Genomic DNA, 15,216 nt, shown 5'->3' with positions numbered 1-15,216 from the left:
CCAATGGAGAGAAGACCTAACCACCACCCGAGTGAGACTCAAAACCAAATGCACTTCCTGTCTGGGTGCTCACACCTCCACACACCCTCTTGACCAAGGCTGCAGGTTGCCTCATCCAGATGCGTCAGTGGCAATGGTGGTCTATTTTTGGTCCATTTTTTGAGACCCTGAACTTATTTCTAACACTTAGCATCACAACATGGAATAATATTAGAAAGTATAAATATCAGCGACCTAAAATTTCCATTTTGCAAAACAAAGAGAACAAAAATACTTAGAACAAATTTAACAAGAAATGGGCAAAACTTAATATGAGGTAAATTCTAAAGACCCCAGAAATGTAAAGACAGATCATCAAGATGACTTTTTCTTGGATAGGGTAACTCAACATGTAAGATGTCAGTTCTGATTTACAAGTTCAATGCAACCCCAGTGTAAACACGAGCTGCTTCACGGAGTAAAACAAAGTGATACTAAAGTTCATGTTTGAAAAACGCAAGAACATCTGAGAACACACTTGAAAGAAAAACTAAGGAGAAATAACTGTTCCCGATAGTCATATCTGCCATAAAGACTTTTAATTAAAATAATGTACATATATATGAGACCCGTAGAGCTTCACGAAGTCTAGAAAGAGATAAAAGTGCACACAGATTATAGTAAAGGAGCAGGGCAGCTTAGGCTGCATGAAGGATGGATCTCTGATAAACTGTGGGCTGGACTACACAGACATTTGGGGAAATACATGACATTAAATCTTTCTCTCAAACTATACATCTAAAGATCTAAATGTAGGGCTGGAGAGATGGCTCAGAGGTTAAGAGCACTGGCTGCTCTTCCAGAGGTCCTGAGTTCAATTCCCAGCAACCATGTGGTGGCTCACAACCATCTGTAATGAGATCTGGTGCCCTCTTCTAGACTGCTGTTATACATGTTGTATACATAATAAATACATAAATCTTAAAAAAAAAAAAAAGATCTAAATGTAGACCATGAACTCATACAAGCACTAAAAGAGAACATGGGATCCTCTTAAGCTTTCTGTAAGAAAAAGGGTTGCTTATTTTTTTTTTCAATGTTCTCACTTGAAGACCTGACTGCCTTGAAACTTGCTAAGTAGACAAGAGTGGCCCAAAACTCACAGAAATCTGCCTGTTTCTGTTTCTTGAGTGTTGGGATTAAAGGCATAAGCTATCATGCCCAGCAAAAAAGAGCTTCTGAAAACTATGATTTAAAATCCAGGACAATATAAGTTGACTACCTAACAATTAAAAAAAAATCTTATATAACAAAATATACCATAAATAAAAATGAGGGGGAAAAATGTCTGCTTCATATATCACAAAGGTTAATATTCCTAATATAGAAAGAAAAAAATCACAATAGAAGCATAAAATGGCTAAACTTGATAAGAATATGTAGACAATTTTTTACTAGAATATGGACATAAACTGTCTCTCAAACATATGACAAAATGTAACACTTCACTTATAGAAACATGCAAACTCAAATACCACTGAGGCCATTTCTCTGTCAAGGGTTCAACATTTAAAATTCCATTGGCATGATGTACTCAAAAGGTTGTAGGGAACAGGCATGTTCATGTACTACCGGGGGAATGCAAACTGGAAAACCCTACAACATCTATCAGAGTTATACATACACTTGCTTTGGACCCACTAATTCCACTTTCAGAACTCTACTCAGAGGTATAATTCCAACAATAGGAAAATACATATGCATTAGGCTGGTAACTGCCAAATATTAGAAACAACATACATGCCATACATAGGAGCGAGGGCTTTGAATAAACTATGTTGCATGAACAAAGGAAAAGACTGCATAACTAATGTATGAATAAAAGAGAAAGCACTTGGGGAAATGAGATGGAGTAGCTTGTAGAATATAACGGTCCGTGAACTGCAAAATAATATTTAAAGTTTATCTTTAAAAACTGTTACCATGCATGGGGTGTGTGTGTGTGTGTGTGTGTGTGTGTGTGTGTGAGAGAGAGAGAGAGAGAGAGAGAGAGAGAGAGAGAGAGAGAGAGAGCCTAAACTATACCTTTCATGTAAGAAAGGAGATTGGTGGGTAAAGGTGTTTGCCACCAAGCCCAATGACATGAATTTGATTCCCAGGACCCACACGGTGGAAAAAGAACCAATTCTCAAGAGTTGTCCTCTGACCTCCACATGTGGTGCTGTGACATGTGTGCACCCGCACAAATACACACAAAGTAATTTCTTTCAATACATAATTTATGGGCTGGAGAAATGACTCAGCAGTTAAGAGGACATACTGTTCTTATAGAGGACCCAAGTTTGGTTCCCAGCATGCACATTGGACAGCTCACAGATGTCTATAACTGCAGCTACAGGGTGATCTGAGACCTCTGGCCTCCATGGGCACCTACACACACATACACACTCACGTATGCACGCACACACACATGTGCAAACACACACAATTTAAAATAAATCTAAACTATACATGTATAATTTAAAATTGTTAATAAAGTAAGAAAGAAGGGGCATATGAAAACATATTGTCCAAGTTTGTTTTCTACTGGGGTGTGACAAACACCATGACTGGAAGCAACTTTGCAGTCCAGTATTGAGGGAAGTCAGAGCAGGAACTCAAGCAAGAACAAGCAGGAGCCAGAGAGGAACAGTGCTCACCGGTTCGTTCTTCACGGCACATCCGGTTTGTCTTTTCTAATACATCCTAGGACAACTTGTTCGGGGGGTGGCACTCACATTGGGCTGTATCTTTCCACATCAATCATTAATCAAGAAAATGGCCCGCAGCTGAGTGTGGTGGCACCCACATTTAATCAATCCCAGCCCTTGGGAGGCAAAGGCAGGAAATATCTGTGAGCCAGCCCGGCATGTATAGTGAGTTCCAGGACAGCCAAAACTACACAGAGATACCTTGTCTCCAAAAGCCAACAAACAAAAAACAAAAAACAACAGCAACAACAAAAAACAAACCAAAACCAAAGTAATAACAACAAAGACCCCCACAAAAACTAAACAATACAACTGAACCCTCGTCAATCTGGCATATAAACACATCACTATTAGGTCTTTCCTTTCTTGTTTATCCCCAATATCTTCTGCTATTATCACAACATAAAACATAATTTAATCCCAGTCTTTAACATTTTCAACATTTTGAAAGTTCAATCTCTTTAAAATATTAACATTTCAAATGACAAATTAATTGATAAAAGAAGGGGGTACTGGAGAGATGGCTCACTGGTTAAGATACTGGCATTTTCTTCTCAGGACCCAAGTTCGATTCCCAGCACCAAATGGAGGCTCACAACCATCTGTAACTTAAGTTACATGGTATCTGACATGTAGGAGGCACGCACGCACGCATGCACTCACGCACACATACATACATACATACACACACACACCACATACTCATATGATAATAGATAACTTAAAAAATATTCAACTTCTCTTTAAAAATCCAAAGCCTCTCAGGTGTGGACTCCTGTAAAAATAAAAAATTGGTTACATACTTCTTATTCCAAGAAGGAAGAACCCGGGCACAGTTACAACCAACATTTGGGACTCATCATCTCTTGAGTTACAAAGGGCTTGGCTAACCATACTTCTCTGGCTCTGCCACAACACACACAGCTTATCTTGAAGCTCAGGCTGATCTCACTCCACACCTGCCACTGTCCTTGGTGGTCATAGTTTTTGTCCAGTGTGATGGTCTTTGTCTTTAATCCCAGTGTTGAGTCCATTTTCCTTTAGTGTGATCACTGCTGTGGCTGCATTGAGCTCAGTTCACTTGTATTTAGTGTGATCACTGCTGTGGCTGCATTGAGCTCAGTTCACTTGTATTTAGTGTGATCACTGCTGTGGCTGCATGGAACTAAGTTCACTTGCATTTAGTGTTATCACTGCTGTGGCTGCATGGAGCTCACTGTCTTGCTGGTGGTGTTCTCTCTGTCCTATCTGCTTTTTGTTTCTCCATTTGTTTATTGACTTGTCTGGTACTCAACAAATATTTTTTAATTATTGTATTTTGCCTTCTCTATTGGGTATTTGTTTCCTAGACATTATTTTAAAAAAAAAACTACTCTTTTAGTAATAGAAATTACAAAATAAACTCTCAGCTTATTTTCATGTACCTTAGAGGAATAAATCTTTGTGTCTTGAGAAACATAAGCACTGTAAAATTGTCTAATTCTGTTCTTTTCTCTGCCTATATTGCTATGGTTATAGTATGTTCCTACCTTTATTTTTTATAGACTTCTTAAGATAGTTTTTGTATCAAATAACATTTTTACATAGCATTTTATCTGATCTCCTTTTCATTCTTCTTAAACCTCCTAATGCCTGTGGTATCTTTCCTTTAGCCTGAAAAACTGACTGAGAAGTCTTCTGTTACATTGACTTCTCATGCTGGATTGTCGCCTTTATTTCCGTGAGGGTGTAATAAGCCGTATCCAAACGACTATACTAGATATCATACACTGTATAATGCATACTATTACAAAGATTCAAGCAGAATCTTTCACAAAGAGCTACAAGTAATCAGTGGCACCAAAAATCTGAGTAACAGTCACTTCAGGGTGGTATGGTAAGTGTGGATATTGACAGGAAGTAGCTTAAGGTGGTAGTTACAAGAGCAGGTGTGTGTGTGTGTGTACACACGCTGGCACGCTGAACTGTATCCTTAGGATTTATGTATAATGCACCTCACTGAATTTGTTTTATACTTTAATAATTTTAAATAAAGGAACAGTACCTATGAACCAAAGACAAGTGCAATGTATTCAAATTTTACAGTGATGAGGATAAACTCTTAGATTCAGAGAATGTTCAATTCTGGGTTCCTCACTAGCTACATGGATTCTCGAAGCTCTTCTTCTCTCCATCAGTAGGACACAGAAAGTAGTACACGCACGTTACGGGGCTGGGCGGTGACTCAGGAGACGGCGCCCATGAACACAAAGGTCTCACGTCCCCATCCCATTCGGCAGCAGCACCAAGGGCTTATTCATTACGCTGCTGTTCTCTCAGTTTTGAAACCTTTTTCAATAAACAGTTAGCAGCAAGGTGTTCGTTGAAGACACAGTGCCCTTGTGCTAAGTCACCGTCCATTTAATTTATAAATGAGAAGGTCCTGGCCAGGCCTGTGCCATAGGCCTTTAATCCCAGCACTTGAGAAGGAGAGGCAGGAGGACTGCTCTAAGTCAAAGTCAGCCTAGTCTGCATAGTGAGTTCTAGGACAGCCAGGACTACCTTCAGATACTGTGACTCAAAAAACAAAACCAACAAAAACCCAAAAATGAAAAAAACAAAAAACAAACAAATTTGAAAAAGCTCTTAAACACGTCCATTCACCCAAGCAAAATGCTTCTCTTTTGACTTGTTATACCCATTACACAGGTGAATACTTAGAACCCACAGACTCTCACACACCCCATTTATTGCCTTGATACTACTTAAATTTGAGAACACCTACCAATAAATCTTTGACATCCAAATATCTTTTAATGTTGTCTTGGTTAGTTTTATTGTCAACTTGACTCTCTAGAGTTACCTGGGAAGTGGAAACCTCATTGCCTCCATCATACTGGCCTGTGGCTATGTCTGGAAAGACTGTCTTGACTAACGAAGGATGTGGAGAGCCCCGCTGACTGTGTGTGGGGCCGTCCCTGGGTTGGTGGTCCTGACTGTGTAAAAAGGCTAGCTGAGCAGCATTTCTCCCTGGTTTCTGCTCTAGTCCCTGCTTGAGGTCCACCCCTGCTTCCCCTCAGTGATGGACTGGGACCTGGAAGTTGAAGCTGAAATGAACCCTTTCCCCCGAAGCTGCTTTTGATCAGAGTGTTTTACTACAGCAACAGAGGTATCAAGATCATGTGTTTGTGAAGAAGTTTCCAGAACTGAAAAGATGACTCAAGGAGAAGAGCACGTAGCAGTGTGTCTACACACACACACACACACACACACACACACACACACACACACACACACACACACACACGCTTACTCACTCACTTACATTGTTATCCAAACACAAATGTGACAACCCAACTTCCAGAGTGGAACCAAAGTCAAAACTACGTAGAAGAAACAAAATATTAGTACTTAGCTACAGATGAAACCACAAAGGCTTTCTCAGAAATAAACATTAGTTCCAACCTCAGCAGCACCACAGAATACAGTCGCTGCAGTTCAGCAAAGGGATTTATGAGACAGACGCAAGAGTGAAATGACGGGAATACACAGAAGAGACCTGACACAGCTCCAATGACTCCACACTCACAGGAAAAGTTATTCTTCAGATAGTTGATAACATCAGCCTGCCTATGCTGGGTTAGTACCAAGATCCATGGCCAAGCAAATAGTTCTAATAATATTGATTTTCTTTTTTGGCAACCAATAGGCCAGTCAATAATAATATTGTTTAAAAAAGATTGAGTCATGAGGGAGATGAACCTTTCCATCCATTTATTACGTTTGCATTGTCCGTATTTGAAAAGCGCTTTCAATAACAAAACCAACAGAGAAGCGGCAGTGAGTGGGAAAGCTACCCCAGGCCTAATCTACAGAAGCCCTCTGACTTGAAAGCATGTTATCAACTCAGACGACAGAGCCAACAGCATTCCCATTAACGGGCACTAGATAGGTCAGATTATAACCATCAAGAACAAAGTTAAGGAGAGGATGGGAGCGACATCAAGTGACCAGGTGAATGCAGGGGCACGGAAGACACTGCCAGGCACCATGCCATCCTAACCAATTTATCCTAAAACCCACATGGAACCTCAGCTCTGCACAAAACTAGTGTTCAGTCAACAGTGCTCTAGAAAGCCACTCAAGGCGGGTTTGGGACTGTTTGCTTTGCCCTATCCCAACAACAGAACTGGCAAAAAAAAAAAAAAAAAAAAAGCTCAGACAATGCCTAACGGGGAACATTTTCCTTTCAATCACCCTGAAATTCTTTATAATCATGTAAAGACATGAATACACTTACGTGTTCCTGCTGTTCGCTTTAATTTAGTGGCGGTAGTGGTTCAGGAAGGTAAGAATAAAATGACGACTTCTAACATTTACAAACAGTGAAACAAAACTGTGGAAAAAAATCCCAAATGAACAGCGATGACACTGTCTTATCCAATGTTAAATCATTTGAAGCTACACTCTTGAAAGAGCGTGACCCAAGAGCACACAGACACACAGAGTCACGGGATGGAGGACAAGTCCAGGACTGAAATGAGGACCAGATATATGGTAAGGAAGACGCTGCAAGTCACAAGAAGCAAAAAGGATTACTCAATGAACATCAGAACAACCTGCTCGACATCTGGAAAAAATAAAATCTCTATTAACATGTACAAGACACGGGGTAATCTCAATGGCTCAAAGAAACCATGAAACGGAGAAAGTTCCAGAAGAGAGCATGAGGAACAGCTTTAACATGTCATATGCGTACTAAAACTTTGTCTTGATACATAAAACATTTCTAAAATCTTTTAAAATCGCTGGGTGGTGGTGGCGCATGCCTTTAAACCCAGCACTCGGGAGGCAGAGGCAGGAGGATCTCTGAGTTCCAGGACAGCCTGAGCACACAGAGAAACCCTGTCTCCAAATACCAAAAACCAAACAAACAAACAAAAAAAAAAAAAAAAAAAAAAGGAAGGAAGGAAGGAAAGAAGGAAGAGAAAAAGAAAGAGAAAAAGAAAAAAGAAAGAAAAACAAGCAGATTAGTGGTTGCAAGGTTTGGGTCGAGAGGAAAGCAGAAATAAGTGTGTAGGTGCTACAGGATTTGCCACTGGATGATGGCAACACGGTGGAGCTCTACAACATGGCCTGTGGTGACATATGCCTTAAGACATCTAATCGCATAAATTTCCCTACGAAAATTTTACTTCAGGTTTTGTTTGTTTGTTTTTAAGCTCCTTTTTAGGGGCTGGAGAGATGGTTACGAGCACTGGCTGCTTTTCCAGAGGACAGAGGTTGGATTCCCAAGGCCCACAACCCTACTCTGCCTCAGAGGATCCAGTACCCTCTTCTGGCCTCCCTGGGCCACTGCACACATGTGATACATAGACCTACACACAGGCAAACACCCACACACATACAATACAAATGAATGAATCTTAATTAAGAAGAAGAAAAGCAAGCTCCGCTTGAGGCTACTCTTACCTGACAATTAATGTCAGCTTCACACTGCAGTAAGACTGTGACCAGCTCCTTGTGTCCTCGGTCACATGCCCAGTGGAGCAGAGCTCTACCCTACAGGCAGGAGACAAAGAAGGAACTTGTTAATCTACTACGTGTGGGGTCATACAAAGTTCATATGCTAAGGAAGATGGGGAAACAGATATGTAAAATTGTAGATTAATTATTCTGAGGAGGATATAAAATGCACCATGGGGAAGCAACAGACAAGCAAGGGGAAGCCCCAAATTCTACTTCTGATCTATCGCAGATAAGCCCAGTAACTTCTTTGATCTAATCAATTTCCATACCTGAATAATGGTAAATCAATAATATGAGTTGGGCTGGCAAAATGGCTTAGCCCATAAAGATGCCTGCTACCAAGCCTGATGACCTGAGCTCCATTTCCAGGATCTACAAGATGGAAGAGAACCGACTGTGGCAAGCTGTTCTTGGATCTCTGTGCAGGTGTACATGTGTGCACATACATACACAAATAAATACATAAAATGTAATAAGAATATTTGTTGAATGAATAAGCTCACTGCTGAGCCATCTCTCCAGCCTCATGACACACTACTTTTGACTTTTACCTATCAAACATTTACAATTACTATTAATGTACTATTCCTGTTTTTGACTGGCAGAAAATCTTGGTGTACCTAATAAAGGAAGCCTACTTGGCCCCCAAACAGACAACCCCCCCCAAAGTTGCAGGGTTCTTCTGAGTGAATAAATGGATGATGTATGGTATACCTCTACTCTGAGGGTGACAGTGATGTTCTTATAAAGAATAAGATGCCTTTCCACATTAAGCTGCAACCCCTGACTGTCACTGTAGAAAACATTTAAATATACAAGTTGGGACAAGGATGACTTTAAAAGGTGCCCTCCAAGGTAGTTTTTCTAAACCCACCTACACTGTTTTTATCATGTAGACTCTCTTGATATATTTATTAGTTCAACTAATTGAATAAATGGCTAGAACAACCTCTTCCTTACAGATTTCTTTTTTTATTGTTTTCACTTGTTTGATTTTCTTTTATTTACCTGTGAGTATCTGTTTTCTTACACAAAATCCTAAAATTTTTTGCACACATAAAATTATAAAAGAGGGGAATAAAAGTTTGAAAATGTGGGCAAATCAGCCTTGTATGGTGGCACATGCCTTTAGTCCCTGCACTAGAGAAGCAGAGGCAGGATGATTTCTGTGAGTTCAAGGCCAGACTGGTCTACACAGTGAACTCCAGGATAGACAGGCCTATGCAGAGAGACCCTGTCTCAAAAAAGAAGAAAGAACAAGAAGGAAGGAGGAGGAAAAGGAGGAGGAGGAAGAGAAGAAGAAAAAAAGAAAAAGAATCAGATCAGTAGGTATGAATCAGTAGGTATGAAGTTTAACTATTAATAAGGATCACTGCATAATTAGTGTGTGACACGCTTCCGTAGCATACATATGAGGACTATATCACAATGGGGAAACTTAACAGTGTGTACTTTTACAACAAGGCGGATAGGTAATTTCTACTTCTCAAGTAGGCTTCTGAATTTTCATTAGGTCTGACCCAATCATGTTTCCCCAACTAATGCTGAACTGTGAATCCTTCGATGCACTGATGGCAGAGTAGATGAGCAACACCTCCACCGTTAATGGGGGTTATATTTTCAATCTGTCACATGTGGTGCCAAAATTTACTTTAGGGGAAACACCTGTGACTGGACCTCAGGGGTGAGTTTCCAGAAAGATGGCACACAGTCATGTTTTAAGAAGGATGATGCACTCGCAGACATTTGCACTATGCTTTTTAATACATGTTCTGACCTGCAATGTAATTAATTTTTGTAACACATTATTTTAATGGTACACTAATTAACCTTGAATTAGAATAAATTCTCTGACAATGACTTTGTAGAAGTGCTAGAGATCCACATTAAGACCACCTAGTGATTAATACTTCTACAGTATTAAAAAGCTAAAAAACCAAAAGTAGGAATAAACATTTACAGACAACAAAACAAATCAGGCTTTGGGATTTTCCCCTTCATGATACTGTATAACTAAATGAATAAAGATCAGGACAGCAAGACGCCTGTGCCCTTGATTTCCTCAAATTATGACGTTCCTGAGAACATGCCCTCACTTTAGATTATTCTCCAGTAATAACATAAGCAGTAGTACAGAGATGCTGCCTCGCAGAGGATTATGAAAAGCTCAGGAGAGAAACACCCATGGTTTTGTCCCTTCTTCTTTGTTAACAACATCATACACAGGCCAACAGGATGCAGCCAGTGAATTATTGCAGGTACAAGATTCCCCAGGTTCTCGTCAGGAAGAAAAGCATGAATTAGGTATATATTAAAGCTACATTTGCTCAAAAACTTCTTCCAAATTTATTTTGTAATTCTGTATGAGTAATTTCTTACAAATCTTTGAGCTAAGTGTATTTCTTGCTACTACAAAATATGACATGTCTTTGTTTCTAGTTTTTAAAACCCTGCTGGAAAAAAATATCTTAGTAATACCTAGGAGATGAAGAGGTTATTAAAAAGGATTCTGCTGCCTTAGAATATTCTGGGTAAATTCTGTAATTCAAATCCCTAAGTGCAGGGAGGAAAAGTTCTCATCTATTAACCATTGGTGTTAACGTGCCCTCCCTTAGACAGACAAATGACTCCAAAGTACTTCACAAGTGCACAGCAGTGACTAACCTATTAAGTGGTATTGCTTTCCTACTGTCTAGAAAACAGAGAGTGGGTGTTAATATTTTAAACGCTTCTTTGATATCCTTAATTGTCCTAAACCATGTGGAATTTTTAAATGAGATTTTTCCCCCTAGAGACCACAAAATTAAATGCATATACTGAATTATGAAATGACTATTCTTTATGGTATTCAGAGGTCAGATACAAAGTATATGTACCCTATCTACACAGATAAAAACCACAGATTAAACAAACATGGTGAAGTTGCTATATGTAAGTTTTTGAGAGTTCTCCCCCTTGCCATTCTATCAAATATTTATGGTAGGGTACCATATAATTAGCAGATGAACAGATAGATGGGATCTAATGGACATAAGGGATGCAGAGTACCAATACAAAGGATGGGGAGTGTCCTGAGGCCAGAGTGCTGTCAGACATGGCCTCTGGACATGGACACCAACAGGAACAGGGTCATGGTAAATTGGAACTTCCACATTATAGACAGTGGGAAATTGACAACACAATCAGACCTGTCCAGGAGAAGCTTGCTGCAGGAGGGCAGAGGACCCCTGGGCTGGCGAGAAGCCTGGGGACACAGGTGGCTTTGGAAACCACGGTCCCTTCACAGGTATACCGACAAGAGGATTCAGATGGGGATTCACTGCATTTGTGGTAGCTGTAGAGGCTGTCTATTGCCCAGAGTCCCAGAGCAGTAAGTACCACGAAGAGAGGTCCTGGAATCACCTCGTGGCTTCTCTTTCATAAGAAGGTTTCTTAACTATAGCATAGTAGTCTGTAGGTTTGTTCTTGAAAAAATACTACTATGGCTTAATAAAGTAAGTGAAAGCTTTGTTTTTGTCTTTTTTGTAACTGAAATTTTTTTAAAATTTAAAAAATAAGTAGGGTGGTGGCATATGCCTTTAATTCTAACACTTGGGAGGCAGCAGTAGGTGGATCTTTGAGTTGAGGTCTACAGGCAGGGCTACACAGAGAAACCCTGTCTCTAATCATCATCATCATCATCATCATCATCATCATCATCATCATCATCAAAATAAAGTGCAATGGCGACTTCGTGCATAGAGTTTCCATCCCTGAAGGAGGTGAAAAGTTTGGAGATGGGTGACGTGACTGGCTGCATGGAACTACCCACATAAAAACAGCAGCAGTAGAAAATTATGTGTAGTCTAGTACAATTTAAGGAATAGGATGTCCAAGTTCATATGAGTTAAGCTACTTTTGCTATTTTCTGATTCTGTATTAAGTATGAGTTTCTGATTGATGATTGTAGCCATTTTGCTGATGAAAATTACAGCTACTGATTTTTAAGTGGCATTGTCTGTATCAATACAAATATGTATAGTTAGGGAGTTAGTAATACATTTCTCAATCAGTGTGAAAAACAAAGTCCCTTCAAAATTTTTACGGGTACTGTTTTTCTTCTTTTCCTTTCCAAATCTTAAACTTAGCTTCAGTACAAAGGCTACTTAAATCTTTACTTTTCAGCTGGGTCAATACTGTCAGTTTTATCATATTTTTCAAGCAGTTTCTTGAGCCAAAAGTGCATATTACATTATATTATGCCATGAGCCACAGATTTCAAATTAAGCAAGGGGAAGCTATGGGGAAGCGATGGGGTCAAGAGAAAGGTGATCTTCAAAATATTCAAAAGAATCAAGACACATAGAAAGTAGCTAATGATATCAATATGGCTTCGAAGGTCAGAAAGAAAAGAAACTCACTAAGGCAGCAGGTTGGAGAAAGTACAGAAAACCAAGAACTGTGTGAGCACACGGAATTAATGTAGGACCTGCTCTGAGAAAATGTCCTTTACTTTGCTAGTACATTGCTACATGTATTCTAAATTAAACTCAAATTACCGTAAAGATTTAAAATACTATTTGAATGTCATCGGTAAATATTACTTAGTGTTTATTTATGGAACTTATCTGAGAAATAATTTGAAAGACAAGGATTATATAATTTGTGCCCAATTTCATAGTAATTTGCTTATACTATAAATATACTTTACAAATTATTTACACCTTCTTTCCCCCTTAAAAGATACTTTCTTGATTCAGCTCAGGCGGGTGCAAGTCACCCACAGCCCAGCCTGGGTCCTCAAGCTGGCCTGATGGCATGGGTGAAGAGGGGCTGGCTCCACCCATCACCTGAGGGGGGCGGCCCCAGAGTCCTGGCTTGACCAGCTCAACTACCCCCCAGGCCCACAGCCGAGCCTTGGGTTGGCCCACCCTAACATCTACCCCATATAAGAACCTACTGGAGCTTGTAAAGGGACTGGTCCTGTGAAATGATACCCGAAGAATCTGAGAGGAGTTCTGGTGAGGATCCAGGGCTGGTGGTGTACCAGAAACCAGAGACCCTGAAGCAGACTAATGACTCTGGCAATGAACATTTGCTAGTAAAGCTGATTGGACAAAAGGGTGTACTTTGTGACACACTGTGGCTCCCAATGCCACCAGGACTAATGAAGAGGTATTGGAAAGGCAGGAAAGATGGAGGATCGAAGATGTTTTTTTTTTTGTACCAGGGGTGAGTAGGAGAGGTGCTTTTTTATTGTTATTGTTTTTCTTTGTTTGTTTGCTCATTTTGGTTTGGTTTGATTTTTTTTTTTAATTTTCTTTTGGGGGGCACTGCAGGGGTGATGGGAAGATACGGAGAGACTGGGAGGTGAGCTACCCGTACTAGAGTACAAGATATGAAATTCCCCAAGATTCAATAAAGAAATTATGTAAAATAAAAAATAAATAAAAGATTTCTTCTTTCTTCTTCTTCTTCTTCTTCTTCTTCTTCTTCTTCTTCTTCTTCTTCTTCTTCTTCTTCTTCTTCTCCTTCTTCTCCTTCTTCTCCTTCTTCTCCTTCTTCTCCTTCTTCTCCTTCTTCTTCTTCTTTTGGTTTTTTGAGACAGGGTTTCTCTGTGTAGTTTTGGTGCCTGTCCTGGATCTCGCTCTGTAGCCCAGGCTGGCCTCCAACTCACAGAGATCCGCCTGGCTCTACCTTCCAAGTGCTTGGATTAAAGGCCTGGGCCACCACTGCCCAGCCAAGATATCTTCTTGAAGCTGGAGAGACAGCGCAAAGGTTAAGAGCACTTCCTGCTCTTCCAGAGGACCCAAGTATGGTTCTTTGTACCCTCACTGGGTATCTCCCAAGTGCCTGTAACTCCAGCTCCAGGGGATCTGATGCCCTCTCCTGGCCTCCAAGGGCATCACTATGCACATGGTTGGCATTCACATGGTCACAGATGCACATACACATAAATAAAACTAACAGTAAATCTTTGTTGAAAACAAGGTATTTTCTTGGAATAATTGTGAATGCTTAGCATATATGAAGAACTGTAGCAAAATGGTCAAATATAAAACCTGAACCAGTATATGAAAAGAAGACCAGTCTTATGACACTCACCCCTTCATGTTTTTCTTCATATTGTCGAGTTCCAAACAGTTGCAGATACTAAAATTATAGTTAAATTTGTAATTTAAATGATAAAGCCCATGTTGTTATAAACATCTGATAGAAAATCTTCCTGAGTAGAAGGAATAACTACAAGACCTTTCCTCTTATGCAAAACAATACCCCTAATTATGCCAATTAGAAAGACCATGTTATTTTCTCAAATTAGAAATATATGCTTTGGGCTGGGTGGTAGTGGCACATGTCTTTAATCCCAGAACTTGGGAAGCAGAGGCAGGCTAATCTCTGAGAGTTCAAGATCAGCCTGCTGGTCTACAAAGTGAGTTCCAGAACATGCAGGGCTGTTACACAGAGAAACCTTGTCTCAAAAAACCAAAAATAAGAAAAAACAAAAGAAAGAAAGAAAGTTATGCCTTAGGTGGTGGATATGATCACATTTCATTATATACACATATGAAATTCTCAAACAATAAAGAAAGTCTTTGAAAAAGAATGTATGCCTTGTGCTGAAGGTGCAGGCCAAAGTCTAGTAAATGAAAGGCCTTGGTGTAGTGGGTAGCCATTCCAGCTTTAATCTGAAAGTTCCCACCCCCATTGAGGCTTAGGTAACTGTCATGCCTACAAGGCGGGGCCAAGAGAGGACCTGAAGACCCGAGACCCAGATGGGCCACCCTCTCTTGTTTCCTGGACCCTGGACACTAGAGGTAGACCGAGCAGAGTTCTCCAGAGAACACCCCCGGACTGCGCTATGTCTTTCCCAGACCCTGCAACCTACCTATCCCTTCATTTGTAAGTTACGACACTAAATAAATCTCCCTTTTAACTACGTGGAGTGGCCTTAATAATTTCACCAATACCCTGGGTTCAACCACACAGCAGAACAAAA

At 40.1% G+C, this 15,216-nt stretch overlaps 1 protein-coding gene across 1 annotated transcript in view; it reads right to left on the bottom strand.

Annotated features, from left to right (window-relative positions):
• Positions 1–15,216, bottom strand: part of Acbd6 (acyl-CoA binding domain containing 6) — a 145,970-nt gene that overhangs the window by 71,360 nt on the left and 59,394 nt on the right. The window contains exon 6 of the mRNA XM_042258342.2: positions 8,181–8,270. Within this exon, the coding sequence (XP_042114276.1) occupies positions 8,181–8,270 (90 nt within the window). The remainder of the gene's footprint in view (positions 1–8,180; positions 8,271–15,216) is intronic.

The sequence above is a fragment of the Peromyscus maniculatus genome, chromosome 11 (genome assembly GCF_049852395.1).
Source record: "Peromyscus maniculatus bairdii isolate BWxNUB_F1_BW_parent chromosome 11, HU_Pman_BW_mat_3.1, whole genome shotgun sequence".
Classification (NCBI taxonomy): domain Eukaryota; kingdom Metazoa; phylum Chordata; class Mammalia; order Rodentia; family Cricetidae; genus Peromyscus; species Peromyscus maniculatus.
Note: the sequence above shows the minus strand (reverse complement) of the source record. Positions and strands in the feature narration are given on the sequence as shown.